At 41.8% G+C, this 27,273-nt stretch overlaps 1 protein-coding gene across 3 annotated transcripts in view; it reads left to right on the top strand.

Annotated features, from left to right (window-relative positions):
- LHFPL3 (LHFPL tetraspan subfamily member 3) overlaps positions 1 to 27,273 on the top strand; it is a 466,692-nt gene that overhangs the window by 328,349 nt on the left and 111,070 nt on the right. For all 3 annotated transcript variants that reach the window (XM_036327590.1, XM_036327589.1, XM_036327588.1), the window contains exon 2: positions 682 to 918. In XM_036327590.1, the coding sequence (XP_036183483.1) occupies positions 682 to 918 (237 nt within the window). The remainder of the gene's footprint in view (positions 1 to 681; positions 919 to 27,273) is intronic.

Raw genomic sequence — 27,273 nt, 5'->3', positions numbered from 1 at the left:
TGGCATACTGTTCTTAAAATGTTTGCTCACCTTCTTGGCACTATGTGTTTTAACTAAGGTCACTTCTCTGAGAAAGGTTGTTTCCCCAGGTAGGGATTTTCCCCTGAAGTTCAGGAGGGAATAAAACCCCTTAACTAAGTGCCAGGTGGGTAATTAATCACTTTAACTACGAACAATCATGCTTAAGCTACATAATCTTTACTCCCTGGAATGGAGATAAGAAACGCCCTAACCTTTGGACTAGAGATTGATAGATAGGAATCAACTGGTATAAATACAGATGTAACAAGACAACAGGACACAGAACCTAGACACAGAACCTGGACACAGAACCTAGACACAGAACCTAGACACAGAACCTACAGAACCTAGAGACAGACCCCAGCACTCCTGGTTCAAAGGTCAACGCTCAACCACTGAACCATGCCAGTTGGGCCAGATGTCCCTTTTGGGGGTGGCAAGGGGCTGCTTTTAAGTTAAAGTAAGGGGCGGGGGAATATCCATCCCAGGTAGGATGCTAAAATAAAATGTAGCTGGTGTGGCACAATGGGTAGAGCGTCGGCTTGCGGACTGAAAAGTCCCAGGTTCAATTTCGGTCAAGGGCGAATTTAAAATGTGTGGGGGTTTTTTAATTTATGTTAACTCCTTTCGTTTTCTTTTTGTTTTTGCCCTCTCTCTCAGCGGCCTGCCTTGTGCTTGGCTGTATGATCTTCCCCGATGGCTGGGATTCAGAAGAAGTAAAACGGATGTGTGGAGAAAAGACAGACAAGTACACCCTCGGGGCTTGCTCTGTCCGCTGGGCGTACATCCTGGCTATTATTGGGATTCTGGATGCCCTGATCCTCTCGTTTCTGGCATTTGTGCTTGGTAACCGACAAGACAGCTTGATGGCTGAGGAACTGAAGGCTGAAAACAAAGGTAAGATTGCTTTGGGGAGCTCTTACCTGGACGGCTAACCACAAAAACAATACTTTCTATTATTTCCTATCAAGTATCAGTGCTTCCCCTGTGGGTCTAATTTGCTGCATCTTTTAATGCTATCTAGTTTTCCCCAGACTCAACTCAAGAAGTTTCCACAATTAAAATATTACATTTTTACATTTACCTTTCTGAGGCTCTCTGAGTCCACTATTATTATTTAAATACATTTCTTTTCCAGTTTCTTCTCTTCCTGAGTTAATGGCTATGAATAGCACCTTTTTTTTGTCTATTTGACTAAACTGTTCACAATCACTTTATTTGAATTCAGACTCATTCTCTCAGTGAAAAGTAGTGATACTGGCCCCCAAGTTACAGTTAGATATTTAAGTAATTACCTAATTAGCTGAACTTTAAATGTGTTGTCTGGATAATCAAAAGTCCTCAGATTTCTCTCAAAAATAAAATACCTTCTGAAACACAAGGAAATTAGGATGTAAAACAGGACACTGACTAGTGAATGATACAGAAACATTACAGTAGGCCAATAAGGTATCATCAACTCATTATTCAAGATGAATCTTTTAATTTTCTTTCCAGATTTCTAACCCAATTTCTTGGGATAGAATTTACTGTCTCTGTAGAGACTTAGATTCATTTAACTGTTTTCTATTTATATTATCTTTAACTTTAATAAACTTATATCAGTACCTTCAATTGAGTGCCTCCTTCTGACTTTAATTTCTAATTGGGAACGAAATCCATCCTTGAATTATGAAATTTAGCTCATTTCAAATAGTTGCTAACATCAGAGACTCTTCACTGCTTCAACAAGCCTCAAGCATATATTAGTGTAGCATGCAGGCCATCACTGTTTATGCTTATAAACTACGAACTATGAGGAGAGAAAATTGAACGTCTGGGAGAGCAGCAAGGTTCATCCACAAACCCTTTATCTCCCTGATTTATAGACAGAACACATATTAGTTTACTTGGTTCTGTCAACAATATTCTAAACACAAAAATAACCTTTTCACCAGCAAGTTACTTCTTAAAAATGCAACTTCTTAAAAATGCAACTACTTTCAAAGTAAAAAAAGGATAATATGAAGTTAAGTATTATACTTTATAAAGCATCTAACAAATTTAAAGTGCTCTCGTGTGTGCTCATTCATTTGGGGACCTTCTCTGTTATCTTTGGATTTGTTGGATGTACACGGGCTCTGTCCGGAATGTCACTGCAGAGTTAATAAGGACAGCTCAAAATCCAAATAAGTTACCTTGCCCTAGAAAATGAGTTAAAGAAAACACCACTTTGGTCCACATACTCTTGCTCTCCACCACTACCCAGTAATGTACCAGAATGCTCTTTATTCACCACACAACTCAAAGTTATACTGAGAACCTTTAACTTTCCGGGCATCCTTTGACCACAAATTAGAAGAAATTTCAAAAAAAGAGAAACAGGACGATTTTTACTTGGCGATTGGGAATTCTAACTCCTGTCCACATGGACGAGTGACAACAATTCTGAATTCATGCTTTAGAAAGGAACAGCCAGCTTTATAGGAAAACACTCACCAGTTTTCAAAAGGGGTCTTTTCTTCTGGATGACTCCGTTAAATGTTGATGTCTAATCCTTCCTGTTTAGCTTTTCATCAAAGAAAGCATCATGTTCCATTCAATGATATATTGGAAACACTTTAGTAAAAGGGTGGATGGAAAAGAAAATTAAGAGGCCAATATAAGGGTTTAGGGGCAGTGTATGATTTTCCTGTGTTCATCGTCTTCTCCACTGTGCGGGACACATTTGCATGTATGTGTAGTTTATTCCATTTGGTTCTCAAGGACTAAAACCAGTAGCGGTATCAACTCAGATTTAATAAAGTAGCAGAGAGTATCAGGCCACACTGGTGAAGCATTCAATTGTGCCACACTTTTATTTCACAACTAGAATTCCTTTACCTGGAACTCTGTGAGATACCAGTAGCTCTACTCTGAAGGCAGCTCAGATCTTTGTACAGTGGGCTCTGTATGCAATGAGACCAGAATTCTAAGCCTTGTAGAAAATCAAACATGCATGTGTCTGAGAAATGGTGTAAGATTTATAGTTGCTGTGCAAAGTAGCGTTTATTATTTGGTATTATTTAAACGCTTCTTCCATGTTGAACCTTCCAAAGTTAGATTGCTTGAGGGAAGACCAGTCAGTGATTTTGCATGTTTTTGCATAAGCATAGTTTCACTAAACAGTAATTTTATGGCTTTCAAGTGCATGCAATAACCCAAACTAAATACCATTAATATTCTATAGATTATAAGGAAGGAAATAGCTGACAAGATAAGAATAATTTGTAATTATGAAATTGATTATCAATGGGTGTGTTTACGATTTGCGTGGATATAGTAATATAACTTTTAACTTATTAAAACATTCTTTTTCACTATTAATTTTTTCTGATAAAACTACAAAGATATCCCTTGGTCATCAAGGCTTCTTTTGGGTTCCAAGGCAATGCAATGAGACAGAGGCAAATCAAACTCACAAAATTTTATAAGAGTTTTGTAACTCCATCATGCCTTCTGGTATCATGGAAGCAAATAACACCATATCTCAAGCCTTGCCGCAAAAGAGTAAAACATCATGCATTTTTATATACATTATATCACCATACACTCTGTAATATCTTTTATAGTCTTCCAGTTTTATGGTCTGTTGATCATCCTAGCAACTTATCCTATATAATAAAAGAGTAATATGCAAATAGACCGAATGGTGGAACGACCATTCGGCCAGGGGTCAGGGCCGGTGAGCAGGCGGTGCCAGGCCAGCCACGGCGCATGCCAGAGGGCAGAGGGAGGGGATGGCGATGGGGGGGGGGGGCGGCAACCAGTGGAGGCAAAGGGGTGGTGGGGGGGCGGCGGGGCCAGCCACTTGCCAGCCGGCACCATCCCCTGATAGCCTGCCTGGTTGCCTCATGCAGAGGGAGGCCAGACTGCAGCTTAGGCCTGATCCTGCATCAGTCAGACACCCCCTGAGGGCTTCCAGACTGTGTGAGGGCACAGGCCAGGCTGAGGGACACCTCCCCCCCCCCCCCCCCCCGGTGCAAGAATTTTCGTGTTCCAGACCTCTAGTATCCTATAATAAGTAATAGGAGCAGCATAGAGAGAATAAACCTACAAATATTGCGTATTCCCCTGATTCAAAGAAGTTTGTCTTAAGTGGTCTCATGTCTTAAGCGGTCTCACGTCCTAAGTGGTCTCATGTCATGATCATATATTCTTTTTGTGGTTTTTATAATTAATGTAGCAACAACATACTTCCCCATTTATCTGGAGAAGCCACCAAATGGGTTCAGGTTTCCCATGTGTCATTGCAAGGATATTGCTTAGGTTGATGAGTCCTTCCCGACAACCACCCAATGGACAAAACAAGAATCACTGTTACATGAATTCCAGAATATACTAAAGAAGGGAAGAGAACACAGTTCTAATTGAACAATTTTCCACTCAGAGTGTTAAAATGAAAGGGAATATAGGGTACTGCTGAGCCATAAATTAACCATCACAGAGGTGCTATTCAAAGGGAAAATGAGGGGGAGGTACTCTGTGAATGACTCCATCTATATAGACCACTGCTCCTTAAGATAAATTCCCGGTGAACTCACCCCAAGACCATTTCAGTGTCTCCCTTCAACACCTCCCACAACATTCTTTAAGCCCTCCTTTTCCAGGAGTGCAAAGTTAAATTAAAAGAGGTCTTTAGCTGAAATGTATCCTAAAATGTGAAATGGCAAAATTGGAATGAGTTTGAACATACAACAACAGAAAGCAACAATTTTGATGATGCAGTGTTGTTTTAGAAGGAACTTCTGTAAGAGATAAAGTTAATCATCTATGATGCTCCTTCAAGTCCCAGGATATTTTCTCATGAAAGAAAAAACACTAAAAAACAAAGAGAAGTGAGAACTCTTTAAATATCCAACTAACTTTCTGTAGGAGCTTATGTATGCAAACTCTACTGCCGACTCTGAGTTTGGGGAGTCACCCTGCGGGCTGTGTGCTGCCCCTGGCTCTGGGGATAACAGTGGACAGGCAGGTGTTCATTCTTGTTTGGGAGTTCGGCAGCGTGATTTCTGAATGAGCCAACCACAGTAGGCATTTAACCCTGATATGCTGCTTAATTGCATATTTTAACACACTGAACTGTGAAGTCAGTTTAATTATGTAAAATTAAAGTTTCATCCAGATACAAAGGATTTGAAATGAAAGCTCCATTTTCAACTTCTTGCATTAGTTGTAAAAGGGTAAATAATTACATTCTCCATAGCTTCTGTGCCACAAGTATCTCTTACCTTGTCAGACACCACTTTTAAAGCAGTCTGTTCTTCACTTGCGTATGTGGTCTCTGGAATGGTTATCAGACCACTGGGACTCTCCCAGCCATTTTAAAGTCACTTTGTCTTCTGGTACTTACACTGCAAATGAGAAAACATGATTATCCGTCAAGAGGTGGCTCCAGCTACCGTTTATTTATTAAGTGGCTTAAGCTCTTCTTAATGCTCTAATAGAGGGAGTTAGGATAAATTTATTTTACTTCACTAAGTGAGAAAGGCTTCGGAATCTGTGCCGTGCCAGGCCAGGCCCCCACTGTGAGCGGCAGCGTGGTGTAGTGGGAAGAGCATGCACCACCCAGAGCTAGTGCTCTCTCTCTGACAGACCTGCGGAGCCTTGCTACTTGCACCCACATCTTACTAGCCCAGAATTAAGCTTCCTCAGTGCAGGCTGTCTAAATGGCATCTGGGGCTTCTCCCAGCAGTAAAATATTTCAATTCGGGGAATACCTTCGAAGGTGTCCTTTGAGTACACTCCGAAGGTGGAAAGAGCTCCTATCCTCGGAGCAGTGAACACACTAAAGGCTTTTTAGGGACTTGTTAGCAATGCATGGGTGACTAGGGAAGGGAAAGATAAAGTTCAAGCGGAAGTCTGTCTAGAGTTTCTCCCTCAACCATATACCTACCCACGGAACCGTGCTGTCACAGCCCCATTCACTCACATCACCAAGAGTAAAATGAGCCCGGCCGCAGTGGCTCAGTGGTTGAGCATGGACCTATGAACCAGGAGGTCACAATTCGATTCCTGGTGAGGGCACATGCCTGGATAGTGGGCTTGATCCCCAATGGGGGCCATGCAGGAGGCAGCCTATCAATGATTCTCTCTCATCATTGATGTTCTATCTCTCCCATTCCCTTCATCCCTGAAATGAATAAAAATATTTTTGGGTCCTGGCTGGTTTGTCTCAGTGGATAGAACGTCAGCCTGCAGACTGAATTTCATGGGTTCGATTCCGGTCAAGGGCACATGCCTGGGTTGCAGGCTTGATCCCCAGTAGGGGGCGTGCAGGAAGCAGCCAATCAGTGATTCTCATTGCTGATATATCTATCTCTCTCTCCCTGTCCCTTCCTTTCTAAAATCAATAAAAATATATTTAAAATATGTTGGGGGGGGAGTAAAATTAGTCAAATTTAGAAACTCTGACCCACAGCAGAGGAGCCTCCTTGCCTCACTAGATTCTCATACCATGTGGTGTCCATGTGGACACCTTGACAGTGAATGGAACCCCAGATTAGAGATAAAAACTTTGTTTCTGATCTCAACTCCGGCACATATGAGTCACATGACTTTGAGCAAGTCCCTTAACATCTCAGAGCCTCTTCACCATCTTTAAAATGGGAAGAATAATAATACCAAGTCCTGCCTCCTCCATAGGGTTGGAAGAGTCCAACAAAAGCATGTGTGTAGGAGCAATATATAGTCAATATGTATATAGGCTTTACATTTATTTCATCTAACCCACGATATATTTTACCTCTTTTTTCTTGTTGTCTATCTTCCCCTGGAAAAGCTTCACAAGGGCAGGGATTTTTGCCTCTTTTGTTCACTACTGCTAGAACAGCGATTTTCAACCTTTTTCATCTCATGGCACACATAAACTAATTACTGAAATCTTGTGGCAAGTATAATATATTTTTTGGCAATCTGACCCCCCAAGAAAGGTATGAGTTTGATTCATTCACATCAGATGTCTATTGTTGTGTCAGTACCTTCTTCTCATCCCTCTCCAATTAGTGGACTTAAAGTCAAATGTGGTTTAGGAATGTGAGGGCAAAGGCAATGCTGAATTTGAATGGCTGTCACATGCTCTATTATCCACTCTACTTCAATGGCCAAAGGAGTTTTGACATTTCAATGATCTTTTCAGTCCTTGAGGTGAGGATTGATCTTTTCAGTCCTTGAGAAGGGATCTCTGGGTAAATATCAAACCAGCTAGAAGAGAGCAAGGAGGAAGGAATAAAAAATAAAAATAAAAAACCTTATACAACAAAGTCATGATGTTCAAGACTTAGCCCTACCAGTAAATTTTCAATCAGCCCTACCAGTAAAAATAGTCAGGTATTGCATGTTTAAAAAAATTTTTGCAGTATACCAGTTGAAAATCACGGGCCTAGAATAATGTCTGGCCTGTGTGGGAGTTCAATAATGATGTGTTGAATGAGTGAATTATTGAATGAATGAATGAGTCTATTCTAATGTTTTTCTCATGAGATCATTTCATTGTTGCACAGATCTTAGAAAGTTCTTGTTTCCTTTAAGTTGAAATATGCCTTCTTTTAATGTCCACTCATTGCTACTCCCTCTTCTACCTTAAGCTATTGACTTCTTTAGAAACACATATTGTATCTATAATGGTTAGTTACACATTTATCAAGTGGCATAGTTTCCATGTCTTGCTTGGCATCTGGGGCCCCCCATGTTGTCAGTATTGTCTACTACCCACCCGAAGAATCAGGGTAGAGGGCCATCCCTGGTGGCAAAGAGGCAGAAGGAGAGGACATACAAAGGAGTGGTGGAAAGAAGAGAACTTTACAAGAGTCACTCATGGATGCATTGCTGGAGATTGTCTCCTTCAATTTACCCAGGTCTAGAGGTAACTTGGAGAACATCTGAACTTCTGAGATTGGCTATGGTCCATTCAACAAATACACATTGAGATCATGAATGCACCATGGTGCACTCAAAGAGGGAGCTCTCTCTTTAACCTATACCCAACCTCGAATGGTATCCTCAAAGTCAGTATCTTCCTCTCAGCCTTCTCCAATTAGTGGACTTAAAGTCAAATGTGGTTTAGGAATGTGAGGGCAAAAGCAATGCTGAATCTGAATGGCTGTCACATGCTCTATTATCCACTCTACTTCAATGGCCAAAGCAGTTTTGACATTTCAGTGATCTTTTCAGTCCTTGAGATGAGGATTGATCTTTTCAGTCCCTGAGAAAGGATCTCTGGGTAAATATCAAACCAGCTAGAAGAAAGCAAGGAGGGATGAATAAAAAATAAAAAACCTTATACAACAAAGTCATGATGTTCAAGATTTAGCCCTACCAGTAAATTTTCAGCCAGCCTTTCAGCATAACTTTATGAAGCCTTCTGGTTTGGTTAAAACCTATCACGTTCATCTCTCACCTCTTCCATCTCTTGCCTTCTCCCTTTTAATAGAATCATCATGAGAACTGAAAACAGGGAGTATCATGACCTTCATAAGACACAGCCGAGGTTTATGGATTATATTTCTTACTAAATTACTCATCTGTGGCCAATTCTTTTGTCTTTTATAAGACTGAGTCTGATTTCATATCTCTACATTCTGGATAGCATTGGTACGCACCTCAGTATTTGAAGCTAATTAGTGATCAATTATGCCTTTTGAAAATTACAGTTTTTATTTTAATAGGCAATACAAACTTGCTCATTAAATTGCTTTTGATTTCAGGGCAAATCTGTCATTTCTAGTTTTTTCATCTACACATTTCAACTTCTAGACCCCAAATAAGCCTGTGAAAAACATGTTCTCCCCCATCAGTAAGTACTCCAAAGTAGTTCATTTTCTTCGTGCATCTGGTTAGTGTCCCAACAATGAGCACCTCTAGCTTCTCTCCTACTTATCATAGAATCTCTGGTTCTTGTCCATGTGCCCTTTAGGAGAACACCTTCTATGTGAAGTCTTTATTTTAATTCTAGTCAAATGTCCTTAGGCCTCAGCTTCCCTCTCAGACTTGTTTTTTAACATACATAGAACTGTTTTGGCAGAGTGGATCTTTACATTCTTGCTACATGTTCAGTGATGCCATTGTGAGGTCAAAGAGCACAATGTAAATGTAACCTGTCACTTCACTTACCTCTCACAATGTAGAAACATGTTCTAAACTTCTGGTAGGCTGGTAAGAACTCAGTGCCCAGCAAAATACAGCTGAGATGAATGTGTTGAAGTTAAGTTTACAGAAATATGTGTTGTCTACTAGAGCTTCACAAAACATGACCCCTAAAGTCCTACAAATTTTATTTTTTTCTCTAAGGAGTATATCTTACCTGTTATCTCTAGTGTGATCATTCCTAGGATATATTAGTAAGCGCTTAATATAGTTGAGCACTTGTTATTGTTCTTATTGAATCTGTTTCATGAAAAAAATATGTGAATATCTAATTCATGTCCCCACTTAGTGTCTTCTGTACAGGAAGCAGTTTGTCCCTTCATTGATGGCAAAGGAAATAAATTTACCTGCACTTTACATATAGATACACATTTTTTTTAAATATATATATATATTTAATATATCTTATTGATTTTTTTACAGAGAGGAAGGGAGAGGGATAGAGAGTTAGAAACATCAATGAGAGAGAAACATCGACCAGCTGCCTCCTGCACACCCCCCATTGGGGATGTGCCCGCAACCAAGGTACATGCCCTTGACCGGAATCGAACCCAGGACCCTTCAGTCCACAGGCCGACGCTCTATCCACTGAGCCAAACCAGTTAGGGCGATACACATATTTTTAAAGCATCGGGGAGTGGTATGTTAGAACAATATACTGTCACTGACATTTTAGGCAAATCACTGCACCTCTTTAGGCCTTATTTCAACAGCCACAAAAAAGTACTGTGCACTTAACTGTGTGATAATCAATGGGTAAAACTATGGCATTCAACTCACCCAACATTTCTTGTGTACTTCAAGCATGCCACGCCTAGTGACAGGCAGCGGGGATTCCAAAATGAGTGACACAGGGTTTGCCCCAAGTCTCTTTAGAGAAGACATTTATTGCTATAGGTACTAGGTCATATTTCTGAGATCCAGTCCTGTTCTGACATCTGTGGCTTCATGAGGACACTTGGTTGGTGTCACCTCTGTGTAAAATGAGTGAATGCCATTCCCTGGCAGCCGACCTACTCCAGCACCAGTGAAAGATGATGCTATAATAAGCAAAGACTACATCCCAAGGACAATTTGACAGAAGGTTTCATCTGCTGGAAGGCCTTAGAAATATCAGCTTATGAGGGAAAAACAGTATTAGTATTAAACAAAGGAGAACAAAACTGTGAAGAAACTAAATATACAGTAAGTATGTGTGGTGTAAGGACAAGGAAGAATGATAGGAGGGAGGGGTCCTCTTGTTGCTAAGGCATTCATTTTAGAGTAGCCTATTTAAAATCTAAACTGGAGAAACTGTTTGGGGGAAAAGTTACTGTAATTCCGGCAGTATCACCCTTGAACCATGTCTTCACAGTCAGTTGGCCAGCTCATAGTCAGCAAGCGCTGTATTTATGCATTTCACTGATTTTTTTTTCTTCCTGCTTTACTGCCCAGGATTATCTGGGCCTCAAATCTGGGGAGAAGAGTCAGTTTGGCCTGAGTAGATATCATCTCTCTAACCCAGCTTCAGCATGTCACCTTTGATGATGTGCCTGGAATAATCAGGAACTTACATGTGAATCCTGGCAGCGATGACTGGGTGCTGTCTGCAAGTCGATGTGCTGTCAAAACCCACAAAAGCAAGAGTGACGATGTTGTCAAGAGATCTGGAGGGCAGAATTCAACCAGGGAGAAAAGCAACAGTGGTGTTAATGTCCGCCACCCCAACATCTGTCCTGACAAAACCACTAGATAGACGGGTCACCGGAGAGATGCCCAGGGGGGAGGTGGATAGAGCCCACTGAGCAGCAGATGAGGCAGCAGCACTCCCTGAAAGCAGGAGCTGACCCAGGGCCCTCATTAGGGGGCGGCTTCCAAAGGAAATCTAAAACAACTGTCCCCTGTCCCAGAGAAGGTGGAAAGCCCAGTAGTCACAGAGCAAACTCCATCTGCTGGCCTGATAGCTCTTCACCAGAGCCTGGCCTTTTGTGCCCAAGTGCAAACCGAGCAAGACAGGCTGTGACTGTCCAGGTAAGAGAAATGCAGTTGGTCTCTCTGTTTCAAGTTCATCCATTTCAAAAGAAAAACGTCTGTCCTGGCCTTGGTAAGTGGGGCCCAAAGATGCTGTAGACGTCGGTACATGGTAGCAGATGAAGCTTCTTGAAGTTCCTTTTTCAGGAAAATCTTCTAAAAGCATGAGTACCTGTGTTGTTGTTGTTTTGGGAAGGGTCAGCCTAGAGAAAAATCTTAGTGGTGAGCTTAATTACTCTTCAGATGTTGGGGTGATAATGACCAGCTCTCTCCTCTCATCTCCACTGAGGATCAAGCGAAAGGAATGTTGAAGTACAATCACAGAGTGGTGACATTTAGAGCCAGAAATCATTTTGTTCTTCACAATCACCTAGGGAGCTTTAAAGAAAGGATTCCAGCGCTTGATCCCCACCCAGAGAGTCTAGTTCAGTCAGCGTGAGGTGGATGCAGGTATGAAAACTCCCCCAAGAGGTTCTGATGTGCAGCCAGGATTGAGGACCAGTGGGTTCACCCAGCACAAATGAGGAAGCTGAGGCACAGAGAGGAGAAATAAAGAACACCTCCTCAGTCTGAATTTTTATAATTAGAAACTTGACACACAGTCAAGTTTCATTCAGTAATAAACTAAATAGTCATCTTTCTGATATAGTTCCATTGCTGCCCTTTATGGAAACAAGTGCTTGCTGCCAGCCCTGGAAATTGATTTTTGCCACCTGCTAGCTCTGTGAACTTGGGAAAACCTCTCCAAGCCTCAGCATTCTTGTCTGTAAGCACATGAATAGAACCGGCCTCAGAGATTTTGTAAAAACAGCATAAGATAACTCATGTAAACTGTCACAATTCCTGGCACATATCAGCTGTTGCTATTTTGTTTTTTTAATCTATTTTTATTGATTTCAGAGAGGAAGGGAGAGGGAGAGAGAGAGAGAGAAACATTAACGATGAGAGAGAATCATTGATAGGCTGTCTCCTGCATGCCCCCTACTAGGGATCGAGCCCGCAACCCAGGCATGTGCCCTTGGCTAGAATCGAACCTGGGACCCTTCAGTCCACAAGCCAATGCTCTATCCACTGAGCCAACCTGGATGGGCAGCTGTTGCTATTTTTAGAGCTTTGCTTTTACTTGGCAGATACATATAGTGTTTACATGTCATGATTCATGTGGCACAGAGCCCATGCCCTAACAACTTTGCCCTGTTGTCTCCCTTTGTTCCTGCAACTCTGCATCATAATGGAGGCCTCATGAAGATCAAAAGATTGCTCCCTCTACATGCTTAAATATGATTTTTTCATCTGGTACCTTTGCAAATATTTTTAATAAGACTGGTGAGGTTTCGTTTGTTGGTTGAGGGTTTGGTTTTGTTGTTAACAATCTTTCTACAAATGCCTATATCTTGGGATTAGGAGCATGGTGTGTGTGTGGGGGGGGGGGGGGGAGAATCCCATCCAGAGAGCTTAAACTGTGTAGCTGGCTCTTTAAATTCGGTGGGTCACCAAGGAGAGCCCATGAGCCTTTGATGGACACGTGACATGCTCCTTAAAAAGTTACTATTTTCAACCCAGCTAAGAATTCTGTCACTGCGCTGCTGGACAGATGAGGGACAACCCTGAACCTTAAAAAATGTCTCTGAGAGGTGTCCTTCAAAAGGGATGCAGGGAAGGCAGAGGAGGCAATAAAGACAAGAATCCCCTGAGTATAGGAGGATATGATCACTTTAATTCTGCAGGTAGATAAAAATTTAGTGCCGCTAGGTTGTCGTGTTTTGGTTAGAACACATCTTTATTTTTCTCACCATAAACATGACAAATAAAATTCATGTGTCAAACAAACATGAGTAATACAATTATTAGAAGTTAAAACAAATCACAGGGGACTCCTTTCCCATTGTTCAAAAACCCTTTTCTCTCCTGATGCACTCTGTACTGATTCCTTCTTTATTAGCTAATTCATACCCACTAGGTAACACCTACAGCATCTTATTTTTTTTTAATTTAAATAATAATTGTCAGGTAACAGCTATCAAATTTCTAAAAATTTAAAAAGGAAGCAATAGTAATTTAATAGTATTTACCTGGGATGTTTATTTTAAATGAAATGAAGTTCTAAGGAATAGCTCTGGTATTTATTTAATTAATAAACTTTATTTTTTAGAGAAGTTTCAGGCTTACAGCAAAATTAAGCAGAAAGTACAGAGTTCCCACAGGCCCCCTCCCCCATACACACAGCGTTCCCCACTATCAACACACCACATCAGTGTGGCTCATTTGTTACAATCAATGAACCAACACTGGTCCATTATTATCAACTGAACTCCATAGTTTACACTAGGGTTCACTCTCGGTGCTGTACATTCTATGAGCTTTAATAAGCACATTCAAGTACATGTGATGCAATAGATTTGAGGGTCACACTTGGAGCAGCACTGTTCTAGGTCGTTTATAATCAGAGTAACTGTGATTCTAGTGTAATGAGACGGAGGCCAATGGTCATAGCCAGACCAGTGCTACTACTTCAGAATTTCTTTACATACATGACCTGGCAATCTTCAGTGCAGAAATAGACTCTGCTCCAAAAGTTCACTTGTAGGTTGTGTTTTGGAACTCGTATCACATATTTTTCATAGAAACAGTTGACGTATACAACAGAGTTCTTGGATCTGCCCACCAAAGCACATTTCACTCACAATGTTATAGAAACAAGGTTATTTCAGCAAAGCATTTTATTTTTGTTTTGTTTTGTTTTGTTTTTTGCTTAAAGTATTACAAAGGGTATTACATATGTGTCCATTTTTCCGCCCGCCCTAGACAGTCCCCTAGCCTCCCCTATCCCCCAGTGTCTTATGTCCATTGGTTATGCTTATATGCATGCATACAAGTCCTTTGGTTGATCTCTTGCCCCCCTACCTCCTGCCCCCCAACCCTCCCCGGCCTTCCCGCTGCAGTTTGACAATCTGTTTGAGGCAGCTCTGCCTCTGTATCTATTATTGTTCAAAAGTTTATAATGGTCTCTATTATACATGAATGAGTGAGATCATGTGGTATTTTTCCTTCATTGACTGGCTTATTTCACTTAGCATAATGCTCTCCAGTTCCATCCATGCCGTTGCAAATGGTAAGAGTTCCTTCCTTTTTAGAGCAGCATAGTATTCCATCGTGTAGATGTACCACAGTTTTCTAATCCATTCATCTACTGATGGGCACTTAGGCTGTTTCCAGATCTTAGCTATGGTGAATTCTGCTGCTATGAACATAGGGTTGCATATATCCTTTCTGATTGGTGTTTCTGGTTTCTTGGGATATATTCCTAGAAGTGGGATCACAGGGTCAAATGGGAGTTCCATTTTCAGTTTTTTGAGGAAACTCCATACTGTTTTCCATAGTGGCTGCACCAGTCTGCATTCCCACCAGCAGTGCACAAGTGTTCCTTTTTCTCCACATCCTCTCCAGCACTTGTCGTTTGTTGATTTGCTGATGATAGCCAGTCTGACAGGTGTGAGATGGTACCTCATTGTTGTTTTGATTCAGCAAAGCATTTTAAAAGGATGCAATAGAGCCCTAGCTGGTTTGGCTCCGTGGATAGAGCAATGGCCTGCAGACTGAAGGGTCCCAGGTTCATTCTCCAGTAGGGGGCGTGCAGGAGGCAGCCGATCAATGATTCTATGTCATCACTGATGTTTCTATCTCTTTCTCCCTCTCCCTTCCTCTCTGAAATCAATAAAAATTTTTAAAGGAAGCAATAGTAATGTAAACCCATGGAGTTAATAAGACAAAAAATGTTTTTTTTTAAAACTCTGACAACTGAAGTGTGGAAGAATTTTTAAACAAAACTTTAAAGACATAAACCAAAGGGGGGGGTTATATATATAAATGAATTACATCAAAGTAGGACTTCTGTTCTCTGGAGACTTTGGTTACCGCCACCACCACCACCAGAACCTCCAGGGCTTTGGACTCCTGGCCAGGTAGTCCTGGGACCACGTCTCTGAACCCTCTCTTAGGGGAGAGTTGAGACCAGAGTGGGGTGCTGCTCAAGGAACTTGGCCAACTCCTTTGAAGCCAATGTGTTAAACCATATAAATGAAAACAAAATCTTCCCAAATCTTTTTTATTTCATTTTACCCTGATGGACTCCTGACTGCAGAGTTTTTGGTTAAAAAAAATAACACTTATTGACGGAGGAGAGGAGAACCATGGGCTTATTAATGAGTGTGTGGGTGTGCAATGCCTTAACAGGAATTTAAAATCTCTACCCTTCAAGAAGGAAATGTATTTGCACAAAAGCCATAGATAATCACCCTTTTGCCTACGTGACCTGCTAAATAAATGAGATCCTTCAAGGATTGAGCTAGGCAATCTACTCTCAGTTATGTTTTTTATTTATGTCAATTCACTTTTATTTTTTAATAAATTTTATTAATGGAAAGGAAGCACTTTTTTCAAGAAAGCATTTTGAAAAACAATGTGGGGGAGGGATTTATTTATTCTCTGGGGCAGTGGAGATACTCTATACAGAGACACCACACTTCTCATCCCTACTGAAATGTGAGTTTTAGTTGATGAGTTCCTATCAGTAGCCTGGCTCTGTGCAATGATATTATGAGCTTTTGTCTGGGCAGCTGACTGTTTTAAGGAATTACAAAAACTGTTAACAAAGGCATCTTATCCAATAAATATTTATGGAGTGCCTGCTGGGTGCACAGGGCACAGGGTAGTGAGCAAAAGGGAAGTGGTTTCCATGCCATGTTGCTGACAACTGAGTGAGGGAGGGACTCACTTTTTATATATTTTGTGGGGGTGTTTCAGAAGCCTTTAGGTTGCTTATTTCTGTCTCTGAGAGGTCCTTGATGTTTAAAAAAGCCACCACCTGTTTACTTGGTTATATTCCAGCTGGCTTTATCATTGGGAGAGGGGTGATAATGGAGGAAAGCTCAGTTTGGGGTGAGGGTAATCAGTTGCTTGACATTAGAGCTTAATGGTAGATTTTAGCAGTTGCTTTTCACAGGGATAATGTGTCCTGATCCTCAGGCAGCCTATATTCTCAAGTAACTACTATTGATTCTCCCACTGCTTTGCTCATTTCTTCAGTCCTTTACCCAGAAGATGGCTGAATTATATATATGCAGTTAAAGTGTTTTAAAAAAAAATAGAGCTTCTATTTATAAAGGATAATTTAAATAAACCCAAAGTGAAAGATTAGAAGTTATTTGGAATGTTTTAAACCAACAAGTATCTAGAATAAGCAAGGAATTCCTCCGAATTAATAAGAGAAAATAACCCAGTTAGAAAATGAGCAAAGATTATGAACAGTTTGTAACAGAGGAAACTCAAAAACTGAAGCAGTGTGTGAAGAAATGCCCCCAAACCATTGCTAATTAGAGAAACATAAAGTAAAACAGCATAATTTACACCTTCTAGGCTGGCAGATATTAGACAGGATGGCAGGCAGGGGTTCGCCTCCATGCTCAGTTTGTGGGTGGTGTGGATGGGAGCAACCATTCTAGGTGAGTAGAAATCATAGACTATTATGTAGCAGGTCAAAGATGACAAGTTAAATGAACACATAGCAACATGGATGGATCTTAAAAATGGATACTTAGTGAAAAAAGGAAACAATAAGATAGGTAATAAAATATCATATATAAATTAAATATAATGCATCCTCCCCCCCCCCCCACAACCATCCACATTGTGTAAAAATATAGTCAAATAAAAACATACATGAATGGTTGCTTCTGGATGGGGAAGAAGAATGACACTGGGAAATGGAAATAAAGGAGATTCAACAAGAAGAGGAGGTGTGGTATAGGGGTGAGAGCATGCCTCTGACATCCAATTGCCTAGATTAGCACCTCAGCTGCACCACTTACTAGCTGTGGATTTGTGGCAAATCACATGATGTCTCTTAAGCTTCCACAAGTGTAAAATATAGATCATATTATGTGTCTTACAGCATCATAGTGAGGTTTAAAGGATAGAATCCAAGTAAAGCAGTTAATTCAGTGTCTAGCATATATATAGTTTAGCATTCAGTACATGTTAGCAATAATTATAATTGATTGTGGGAACATAAAGAACTAAGGGTAGGAAATAAGGCCTGGGGGAGAGAAAGGAGATGAGGGAGTTGATATAGGAGCAGGCTGAGCATGGTGACAATTAAGTTTTCCATCTTTCCCATGAAAATCTCACGGTTGGCAGCAGTCCTCTCTCTGCCCTTGTTTCCTCCCCTTATATTCTCCTCCATTTTCTCAGTACCACAGAAGGTCCCACTTTTGCCATCAGGTGCTAGGGCAGAGTGACGTTAGGTAAGAAAAAAGCCTATGGAATAGAAAAGGGAGGATCTGGGACCAGTGGTGATGAGGGGAGAGGGAGTATCTCAGTCAGTTATTGCTGTGTCCAAACCATCCCAACACTCAGTGGCTCAAGGAGACAATCATTTATCGTTCCTACACATCTAGAGCTCTGCGTTAGATCTTTCTGGGGTGTTTCTGCTCCACGTGTCTCTCATCTTCCTGGAATGAATAGGCTAGAACAGTGGTTCTCAACCTGTGGGTCGTGACCCTTTTTGGGGTCGAACGACCCTTTCACAGGGGTCGCCTAAGACCATCGGAAAACACATATATAATTACATATTGTTTTTGTGATGAATCACTATGCTTTAATTATGTTCAATTTGTAACAGTGAAATTGGGGGTCACCACAACATGAGGAACTGCATTAAAGGGTCGCGGCATTAGGAAGGTTGAGAACCACTGGGGTAGAATGTCCTTCCTGTGGTGATGACGGTCACAGAAAATTCAACCTCAGTAACACAAGGATGGTTGAAGCCTCCACCATGTCACAGCTGCTAAAGTCTCATTAGTCAAAGTGAGTCCTGTGGCCATGAGAAATCATACCACATCCACAGGAAGAAGGCACTGCAAAATTACATGCCAAAGGATAGGAAAGAAGAAGAATTAGGACCATTCCTACAGTCAGTATGGGCCACGTACTAATGGATGACAAGAAAGAGGAAACACATCCTACCTGGAAAAACAGGAAAACTGCTTGAATGCCAGGGGACAAACCAGCATACCCACCCAGGAAACTCCCCTTCTCTCAGACGGAAATACCCACACACACTATGACAGAAGCCTCGAGGAGCATGAGCTTTAATACAGTTGGTAACAAAGGACAGACAAGTCTTTCACTATGGACTCTGGGCATGGGAGGTACAGGGGGTTGTCTATCTGTCCTTAAAGTAGATAGTGTTTTTGGGGGATATAAAAAAATAACTTCATTGAATCCAGAGCAAATGTGGAGAAGTTAACTAAGGACTGAAACGAAATCACAAGTTTTTGCAAAATTTGTCCCTAACCTTTAAGTAACCATACCTTACTCTGAACCTTTGATAGACTTACTAGCCCAGTGGTCAGCAAACCGCGGCTCGCGAGCCACATGCGGCTCTTTGGCCCCTTGAGTGTGGCTCTTCCACAAAATACCATGTGTGGGCGCGCACGTACAGTGCGATTGAAACTTCGTGGCCCATGTGCAGAAGTCGGTTTTCGGGCTAAGCGAGTCTGTTTTGAAGAAGTGGCGTTAGAAGAAGTAGGAGTACGTTCGCTGAGGTCGACCCCTCAGATTGAAGACGTTTTTAGCAAAGGCCGCCTTAGGAGTACCCTAATTAAGTTAATAACAATGTATCTACCTGTATAGTTTAAGTTTAAAAAATGTTGCTCTCAAAAGAAATTTCAATCGTTGTACTGTTGATATTTGGCTCTGTTGACTAATGGGTTTGCCGACCACTGTACAGTGGGGCCTTGACTTACGAGTTTAATTCGTTCCGTGACGGAGCTCGTAACTCAAATTACTCGTATGTCAAATCAAAAAGTGAATGAGTGAGACACATGATGCTGGGCTGATGTTGTGGCGTTCACTGTGACGTTCGCTGCTCCAACTAGCGGTGGGGTATCTGAAGCTGGCTCGTAACCCGAATTTTAGCTCGCAACTCAAAGCAAAAAATCGGCCGAGACACGGCTCGTTTCTCGAAAAACTCGTTAGTCGGGACACTCGTAAGTCAAGGACCCACTGTACTAGCTTAACGTTGATGCCCATACTAAGATCAACAGCTACAGCCTGGCATCAATAAAATTTAAATACAAAATTGAGGAGGTTGTCATTTATTTCTGTTTCAGTCCACGCTCGAACTAGGACTGTGTCTCTTTCAGTTCTGCACCCGCAGTGCCTGGCATAGTGTCTGGCAACGGCAGGAGCTTAATATTTACTTGAACTTAACTAACTGGGACTTTCTGCACCCCACTGAAACAAAAACAAAAAACCTGAAATGAAAGCACGATCAGGTATTACACATACTGCAAGGGCAATTTGACAGGCATTGATTCATCTATTTTTACCACCTGATCCATTCCTTGGGTCATTGGTTGCTTTTAATGGGGAAACATCACCCAAAAGAGGCATCAGACATGCACATAATCCTCCTGGATGCTCACACTGAGGGCTTCTTTCTGTTCTTAGAATGCTCTCTGTGTCTCCTGGAAGAGTTGGGTTTTTTAAATAAGACTAAATATTTAAAGTACAGAGTGCCCAGTTTCCTTAACCCTAAACTCTTTTTAGCGATTAGAGCAGGCTTGTGTTGTCTTGAATAATTTAAGAGATGCAAATACAAAATGGCCATTTAAGACATCTCAACTTGGGTAATTCCATGAATGTTTCTCTCTAATACAGATAATTGACAGATGGTTTCCTGAGCTGATTTTTAAGTGGAACTGAAGACAAATACATATCTAAGGAAGTTGCCTTTTGCTGTCTTTTGGTAGCGGGAGAAGAGAGAGTGGGCTGATGCTTAAAGAGCTCTCATTTTTGAAAACTGACTTTTAAAAATGTCTGAAGGGTTCATCAAGTCTCAGCCTCAGATTCTGCCTGAAAGAAAGCATGGTGGGAAGGGGGAGAGGGTGATGCCGGATGGGCTGGGGTCTCCTCGTGAACTTGCCTTAGGCGTGGACATTATTAACAAGCCCAAGTTAGTCCGAGTTAGCCCCGCGCTTGCCTTGGCTCCCCGTCCCACCTTCTGGTGTGCTGTTCTTGTTATCCCTTTGCAATCTCATTTCACCACTGTGTGAGGCTGTGTGTCTGTGAAGGCTTCCACTGGCCTTTAAATAATGATCACACTAATGTGTCTCAGTTTAGCAGGGACGTGTTGTGAGGGATAACCAATGAAAACACTGTGGACTCCTTTGCAGCTACAAAATGATGAAAAAATGATAATGAGGAATAATTCATCCCACAGAAGTCATAGATTTTGTAGCAAAGAAGGTAATAAGCAATTTTTAGCAGAAGGCTCTCCCCTTGTCCCCTGGGTGTGGCATGAGGACAATACAGTGGCCCTCAGAGTGTTTAGACCAGCACTGTCCACCAGAAATGTCCTATGAGCCACATATATACTTTCACATTTCCTTATAGCCACACTTTTTTTTAAGTTTTTAAAAAAGATGGAATTAATTTTAAGAATATATTTATTTAACCCAATATATCCAAACGTCCAATTCAACATGTAATCAATATAAAAATGTAAATTAAATACTTTACTTTTTTTGTCATACTAAGTCTTTAAAAAAATCCAGTGTGTATTTTATACTTGCAGCTCACCTCAAATTCAGGTGCACATTTCAAGTGCTCAATGGCCACACATGGCCAGTGGCTCCTGGATAGGACAGCACAGGCCTATACAGTGGGCAGCCCGCCTAATACAAGATATCTAACTTTTGCTGAGTGATGTCCATGGGATGGGAACATGCTCTTAAGTTTCCACGAATACTGATGAATCTCACCTGCTGGACCACCCAGCAGGAACCCAGCTACAGGGAAGGGAAGAGGGGAAACTTTCTGAGCTACTGTATGAACAAAGACTTAGGTCCTCTCATTTGCCCTACAGCAGGAGAGGAAGTGGCTCTCGTTTTGCAGGCGGGAATGAATATTTAGGAAGGACCAAGGACTTGCCAAGGTCACACAGCTGGTCTTGGCAAAGTGGGGAGGGAACTTAGACTGGGCTCCAGAGTTCTGGCGCTTTCCAGTGTGTCATGTTTTCCACTTAGACATCTCTGGGAAGCAGCAGTTCTCAAACTGGTGAACATCCAAATCCCCTGGAGGTCTTGTTAAAACACTGGTTGATGGGCCTGCTCCCAGAGTTTATGATTCAGCAAATGAAGGTGGGGCCTGGGAATTTACATTTTAACAAGTTCCCAGGACATGCTGATGTTGCTAGTCCAGGGACCACACTTTCAGAACCTCCGCTGTATATACTAGATTTGATGCCTTTTATAGGGATCTATCTGTCTTACGCTAATAATGATGCTTCCCTGTGCTGCCAAGATACCAAACTATTTTTTAATATATTCTGTATTTATTTCAGAAAGGAAGGAAGAGGGAGAGAGATAGAAACATGCCAGGCCAGGTTCTGTGTCCATGTTCTCTTGCTAGGTTCTCTAGCCAGGTTCTCCAGGTTCTCCAGCCAGGTTCTGTAGCCATGTTCCCTCGCTAGGTTCTCCAGCCAGGTTCTGTCACCAGGTTCTAGTCAGGTTCTCTTGCCATGTTCTATCCAGGTACTGTAGCCAGGTTCTGTCTCTAGGTTCTTCAGCCAGGTTCAGTCACCAGGTTCTAGTCAGGTTCTCTTGCCATGTTCTAGCCAGGTTCTGTCTCTAGGTTCTCCAGCCAGGTTCTCTCGCTAGGTTCTGTCTCTAGGTTCTGTTGCCAGTTTCTGTCCAGGATCTTTTGCCATGTTCTCTCCAGCGAAGTTCTTCTGTCTCTAGGTTCTGTGTCTAGGTTCTGTGTCTAGGTTCTGAGTCCTGTTGTCTTGTGACATCTGTATTTATACCAGTTGATTCCAATCCTATCAATCTCTATTCCAAAGGTTAGGGCGTTTCTTATCTCCATTCCAGGGAGTAAAGATTACGTAGCTTAAGCATGATTGTTTGTAGTTAAAGTGATTAATTACCCACCTGGCACTAGTTAAGAGGCTTTATTCCCTCCCTAACTTCAGGGGAAAATCCCTACCTGGGGAAACAACCCTTCTCAGAGAGGTGACCTTGGTTAAAACACATAGTGCCAAGAAGGTGAGCAAACATATTAAGAACAGTATGCCATATATGCCAGGTCCCTTGAAACAGCTAGGATGGACCGGCCCCCGGCAGAAACATCAACGATGAGAATGAATTATTGATTGGCTGCCTCCTCGTCCCCCAGTGGGGATCAAGCCCACAACCCTGGCATGTGCCCTGACCAGGAATTGAACCATGACCTCCTGGCTCATAGATCAATGCTCAACCATCGAGCCACACTGGTTGGGCCAAAAACCAAACTTTGACTTATAAATTTGCCCATTGTTGTTCTCTTCGTCAGCTAAAGTTGGCTACCACATATATGGACTGGGATAGATCCACTCATTATGAACCTTTTGATTCATTTATAATAAATCATTGAACATGAGTACTTTTTTACAAGTAGGGAGGCATTTACCTCCTCACTCAGTTCCTGCAGGGAAGAGGAAATTATACAAGTGAATGTCTTATATCATGCATACATTTGGTAGTCTTTTCTAAAACACACACACTTCTAAACCATCACTACTTGCTTTTGAAAAATGTATGTAGTATCTTTTATTTAAGATGCAGCTACATTATCAAATGTTTTCTTGGTGGCATTTTTTAAAGGCAAGCGACAGTCACTGTGTATTCATCACAGCTTAGAAAACTCTGATTGGAGTCTGAATTTTAACTTATTATATCTTAACCATCACTGCTGTGCTCAAGAAGCAAGAAATGATTTACATTTTTTTACCTAATTGTAAGTTCCACCGCCTCTTGATTTATTAAGTGATGTGAGGGCACTTTCAATTTTTCTAGCCATTGACCTGTAGTGCTTTTCATTCTTGCAAGAGGGGGTCCTTTTCATTCCTCTTATTTATCTTTAATGACTTTTAAGCCCCCCCTTCTCCCCAATCCTGTCACATCTGAAGAAAAACAACAGATTACCTGATGCACATCATAGAGCCCATCATTTTCCTGAGATGACAGCAAACCCAGGTGTGCTGATTGGGTGGGAACAGGTCAAACTGCTACTGGTGCCGAGAATGGAAATCATCTTCATTAGAGCCTTCATCAGGAATGTGGGTAACATCTGGGTGTTCGAGACAGACACGAGAGGCAGGCCTGCGGGTGTTTTCAGTCTAATGACAGTATACGTGGGAGTAAGGTGGTGTGGGGCCATTAGGCTGGAGAGACCACTGGGTCTCTCAACTTCACTCCCAGCCTCCACCTTTCATAGCAGATGCATTAAGCCTGTTTCCTTATCTGGATATGGATTCATTGATGTGGGTGTTTGTTTGTTTTTAATTTTAGAATAATTCATCCTTGTAGCACTTAGAGTTTTTAAAAAAGGAAAGGGTGGTTCTCAAACGGTGAGCATTAGATTACATTGATGAGGTAACCTAATGCTAACTGGTGGAGTCTGGTGTATCTATATAAATGAAAACGAATAAGAATTGTAATGCCCCAATAACACAAAGACATGTTTTGAACAAAAACATTAGGAGGAAAGGCCACTAGTTCCATCACGTCACCAAAAATACCTGCCATTTCTCGAAGCTTTCCCCCACCGTGTATTTCCTCCAGGATCACTGTGCCCTGCTCCGTACCTCGGTACTGGCTTCAGAGAACTGGTGAAAAGAAGGCTTGGGGAAGGCTGGAGTGGAAAGAGGGAAAAGCCATAAGATTAAAAGTCAGACTTGAGGAGTTCTTGTTATAGTGCAGTGCATACATGCAGAATCCTTTCATTTCATTTGACTCAGAAGCAAGTAGAACTGCCTTGCAGTGGATTTCTTTAAACACATCGCCTACCGGAATTTTTATTTGACTGCATCTTGAGACAAGCCTAGACTCCCTCCTTAAAACACAAAGCCCGTGCCCTGGATGAAAAGACACAGAAAGCCATTGTGCAGTCTTTCTGATAGAACAGCCAGCAAACCATATTAGGAAGCAGCCATTTGTCTCTAGAATATCACAAGGAGGAAGGTTAATAGACTTTGCCAGACAGACCAACGGATTTTCTAACCTGGCCACATTGCCTTGCACACAGTGCTTCTCAAACGTTCATGTTCCAATGAATCACCTAGGGATCATGCAAAATGCAGATTCTTATTGTGAATAAGTTTCAGGTGATGTCAGTGCATCACGCTTTGAGCAACAAGGACCTCTAAGTATCTGTTTCATATCCGAAAACGTACCTGGCATGAGGGGATAATATCCAGGGCCCGGGAGTAGCTCTATTCACTAGAGCAAGGGGGCGGGGGACAAGGGGGAGATGGAAAGTAGCAGGAGGGGAAAACAGAAACCCAACTATAAGTGACAAGAAAAAGGCAGGTGGACCTTGGTGTCCAGAGAGTAATATGACAAATAGCATGTGGTAGCTCAGGCAAGCAGTAGCAAACTATGATGTCATGATCATTGAAACAGTGATGTGTGCAATGGGGAATCTCAAAAATGTCCCATATCTGTGCAGGCAGGCAGCTGAGTAGCAGATAGCTAGTCATAGAACTAAATACAGTATTGCAGATGAAGGGTAGAGGGAGAGGGGGAAAAGGGTCTTGGCGAGAATAAGAGGATGGTGGGAAACTGAGACACAGAGCTATACCAAGGACAATAAGGTAAGGATCAATTTAGCCAAAGTGGAGCTTCAGAAACATGATTGAGCCCACAGATATGAAAACTCAGGCCTAAAGAAGCTAATATTTAATAGGCATTGTCCATGTGCCAGGCACTGTTGCAAAGGGCTTTGTATTTATTATGGCACGGTAATTCTCACCAATATCTATGCAAGCATTATTATTCCATTTTGGACAAGCACCCGAAGTTCAGAGGGATCCCGTTCTTGCTTAACTTCCCTCACTAATAAGTGGCAAAGCAAAGGATTCACATTCAATGCTCCTCTTTCCATGACCCCACACAGCCTAGCAACACATTGATGCAGTAACCTAATGCTAATTCAGGGCTCCTGAAATCTGCCCCCAGATCCAGGGAAGAGGTGGGCCTTCAGTGAGGCAAGTGGCCTGAAGATGAAAGAGGGAGGGAAGGGTAGGGTCCCAGGCATTGCATGATATAGTAAAGACCTGCTGTTGCCCAAGACTACAATTCAGAATTGTGATTATACAAGAAATAATCCAGTCTCTTTGTTAACTCTTCTACAGTTATCTCCGTTCATATAGGAAGCACCCATATGTTAAGTTCTGGGCCTGTTGCAAGTAATTGAGCAGGAAAAGTGTTGAAAAAGGACAAGAGAAACATTGTAAAGACCACACTGTCCCAACCTTAGCCAGACCTTGTCCTTGTTTCTCTACTGGTTTCTGAGGTGGCTGTCTCTGGACCTCTCATTGAAAGAAGCCTAGTGGCTCCATTGCAGCATATGCAAGAGCCTGTCAGTCATGTGGGGGTGTTGATGAGTACTTTGGTTGAAATGAGCATAAGCTGGCTGGACCTAGTTTGAAGGGAAAGAAGTCAAGGTGGATATGATGGGCATATGCAGACTACCTCCCTGAACCCCACTCAATCCCATGCATGGTTTGCTGCATGCTGCAGCAACGAGCAAAGGTCACCTCAAAAGCTGGAGGCCACAAGTCACAGTTGGTGAGGGGATATCAATGGGGTGGTGGATGCTAGTGGTAGCAGATATCTCCATGGTCAGTTCTTGTATTTACAGTATAGAGAATCTCCCTGCTGTAGATCCTAGCAAAAGCAGTGCAGTTGTAAAGCCAGTGGCTGTGGGAGCAGCTCTGTGCTTCCCAGCTTTCTGGGAGGGGCAGTCACTCCCTCGGTGGGCCACTTCTGTGGGCTTGTTCGGGGAGTAGTCCTGAAAGCTTGGCCTAGAGCCTGCTCCTCTCTCTACCAACTACTTTGTAAGTACCAAATTCCTGAATTAAATCCCTTTCTGCTTAAACTAGTTAGAATGAATTCTCTTGTTGGCAACTGAACCTTGAGTAATCCAGAAGGAATTTACAATAAGGATACTGGATGTCACCTAGAAATGGAGTATTAAGAAATCAGAGAGTACTTTTTCCCTCTTCCTTTCTGTGTATGTGTATCTCTCGCACCTGCTTCATTCTTCCTTCCTTCTCAGTAAATCTCCGTTCTCTACTAATCAGCACTTTGAGTTCTCTCCCTGATATACTTGCTCAGAAATGATGGATGGTCCTTGAATCCTAATCCCAAATTCCTAAGGGACAGAATCTGCTTGGCATAGTTTAGGCTGGATGCCTACCCCCAATTCAGTTGGTTATTATTTCAGTTATAAAACCCTCTTAAGTTTTTTAGTTGTTTAATAATCCACATTTACAATTAAAGAAGCTGAGTCTTCGGCAGTTTACATGACTTGCCCCAAATCACACTACTGTTAAGCAGAAGATTCAGGATTTATACCATGGCTCCTGACCTCAAATTTAATGTTCATTCCACTATACCATCACTGCCTCTTCAGCATATGTAATTATATCCATGCAGTGCTTTACAACTTGCAATGTGTTTTTATATCCTCTTTCTCATTTAATCATTCCAATAGTCCCATTATCATTGCTATTCCTATTTTGCAGACAAGAAAATTGATGCTCACAGAAGTTAACATGATTTGTTCAATGTCATACATTTCATAAGAGATGGTGCCAAGGTTCAAACCTCCATCTTCTGGTTGTTACAGGAATTAATGTTGAGGTGGGGATGGGAGAAGCTAAAATATATATGGAGCTAAATCTATGATGTCAGATCTGATATCTCAAAACCATTGCTTATAATGGGTTCTAAGAGAAGCAGCAAAAAGATTATATTGTTTGTTTTGTTTTGTTTTTGATGAAGTGATGGGGGAAATCTGTTGGACCCTAAAACTCTGACAAATCTAAATAAATGGCAGTTTTAAGGAAAGGAACGCAGCCTGGCTACAAGGAAGATTCTCTCCACTCCCTTCTAAACATAATAGGAAAGGTTATGACACTAGCAGGTTACTAAGGAACTGAAAAAACACACCTGAAATAGAAATTTAAAGATCACC

Source organism: Myotis myotis, unplaced genomic scaffold (genome assembly GCF_014108235.1).
Source record: "Myotis myotis isolate mMyoMyo1 unplaced genomic scaffold, mMyoMyo1.p scaffold_m19_p_11, whole genome shotgun sequence".
In the NCBI taxonomy this organism is placed as follows: Eukaryota; Metazoa; Chordata; class Mammalia; order Chiroptera; family Vespertilionidae; genus Myotis; species Myotis myotis.
The sequence above is the reverse complement of the archived record's forward strand: the minus strand, read 5'-3'. Positions and strand labels throughout refer to the sequence as shown.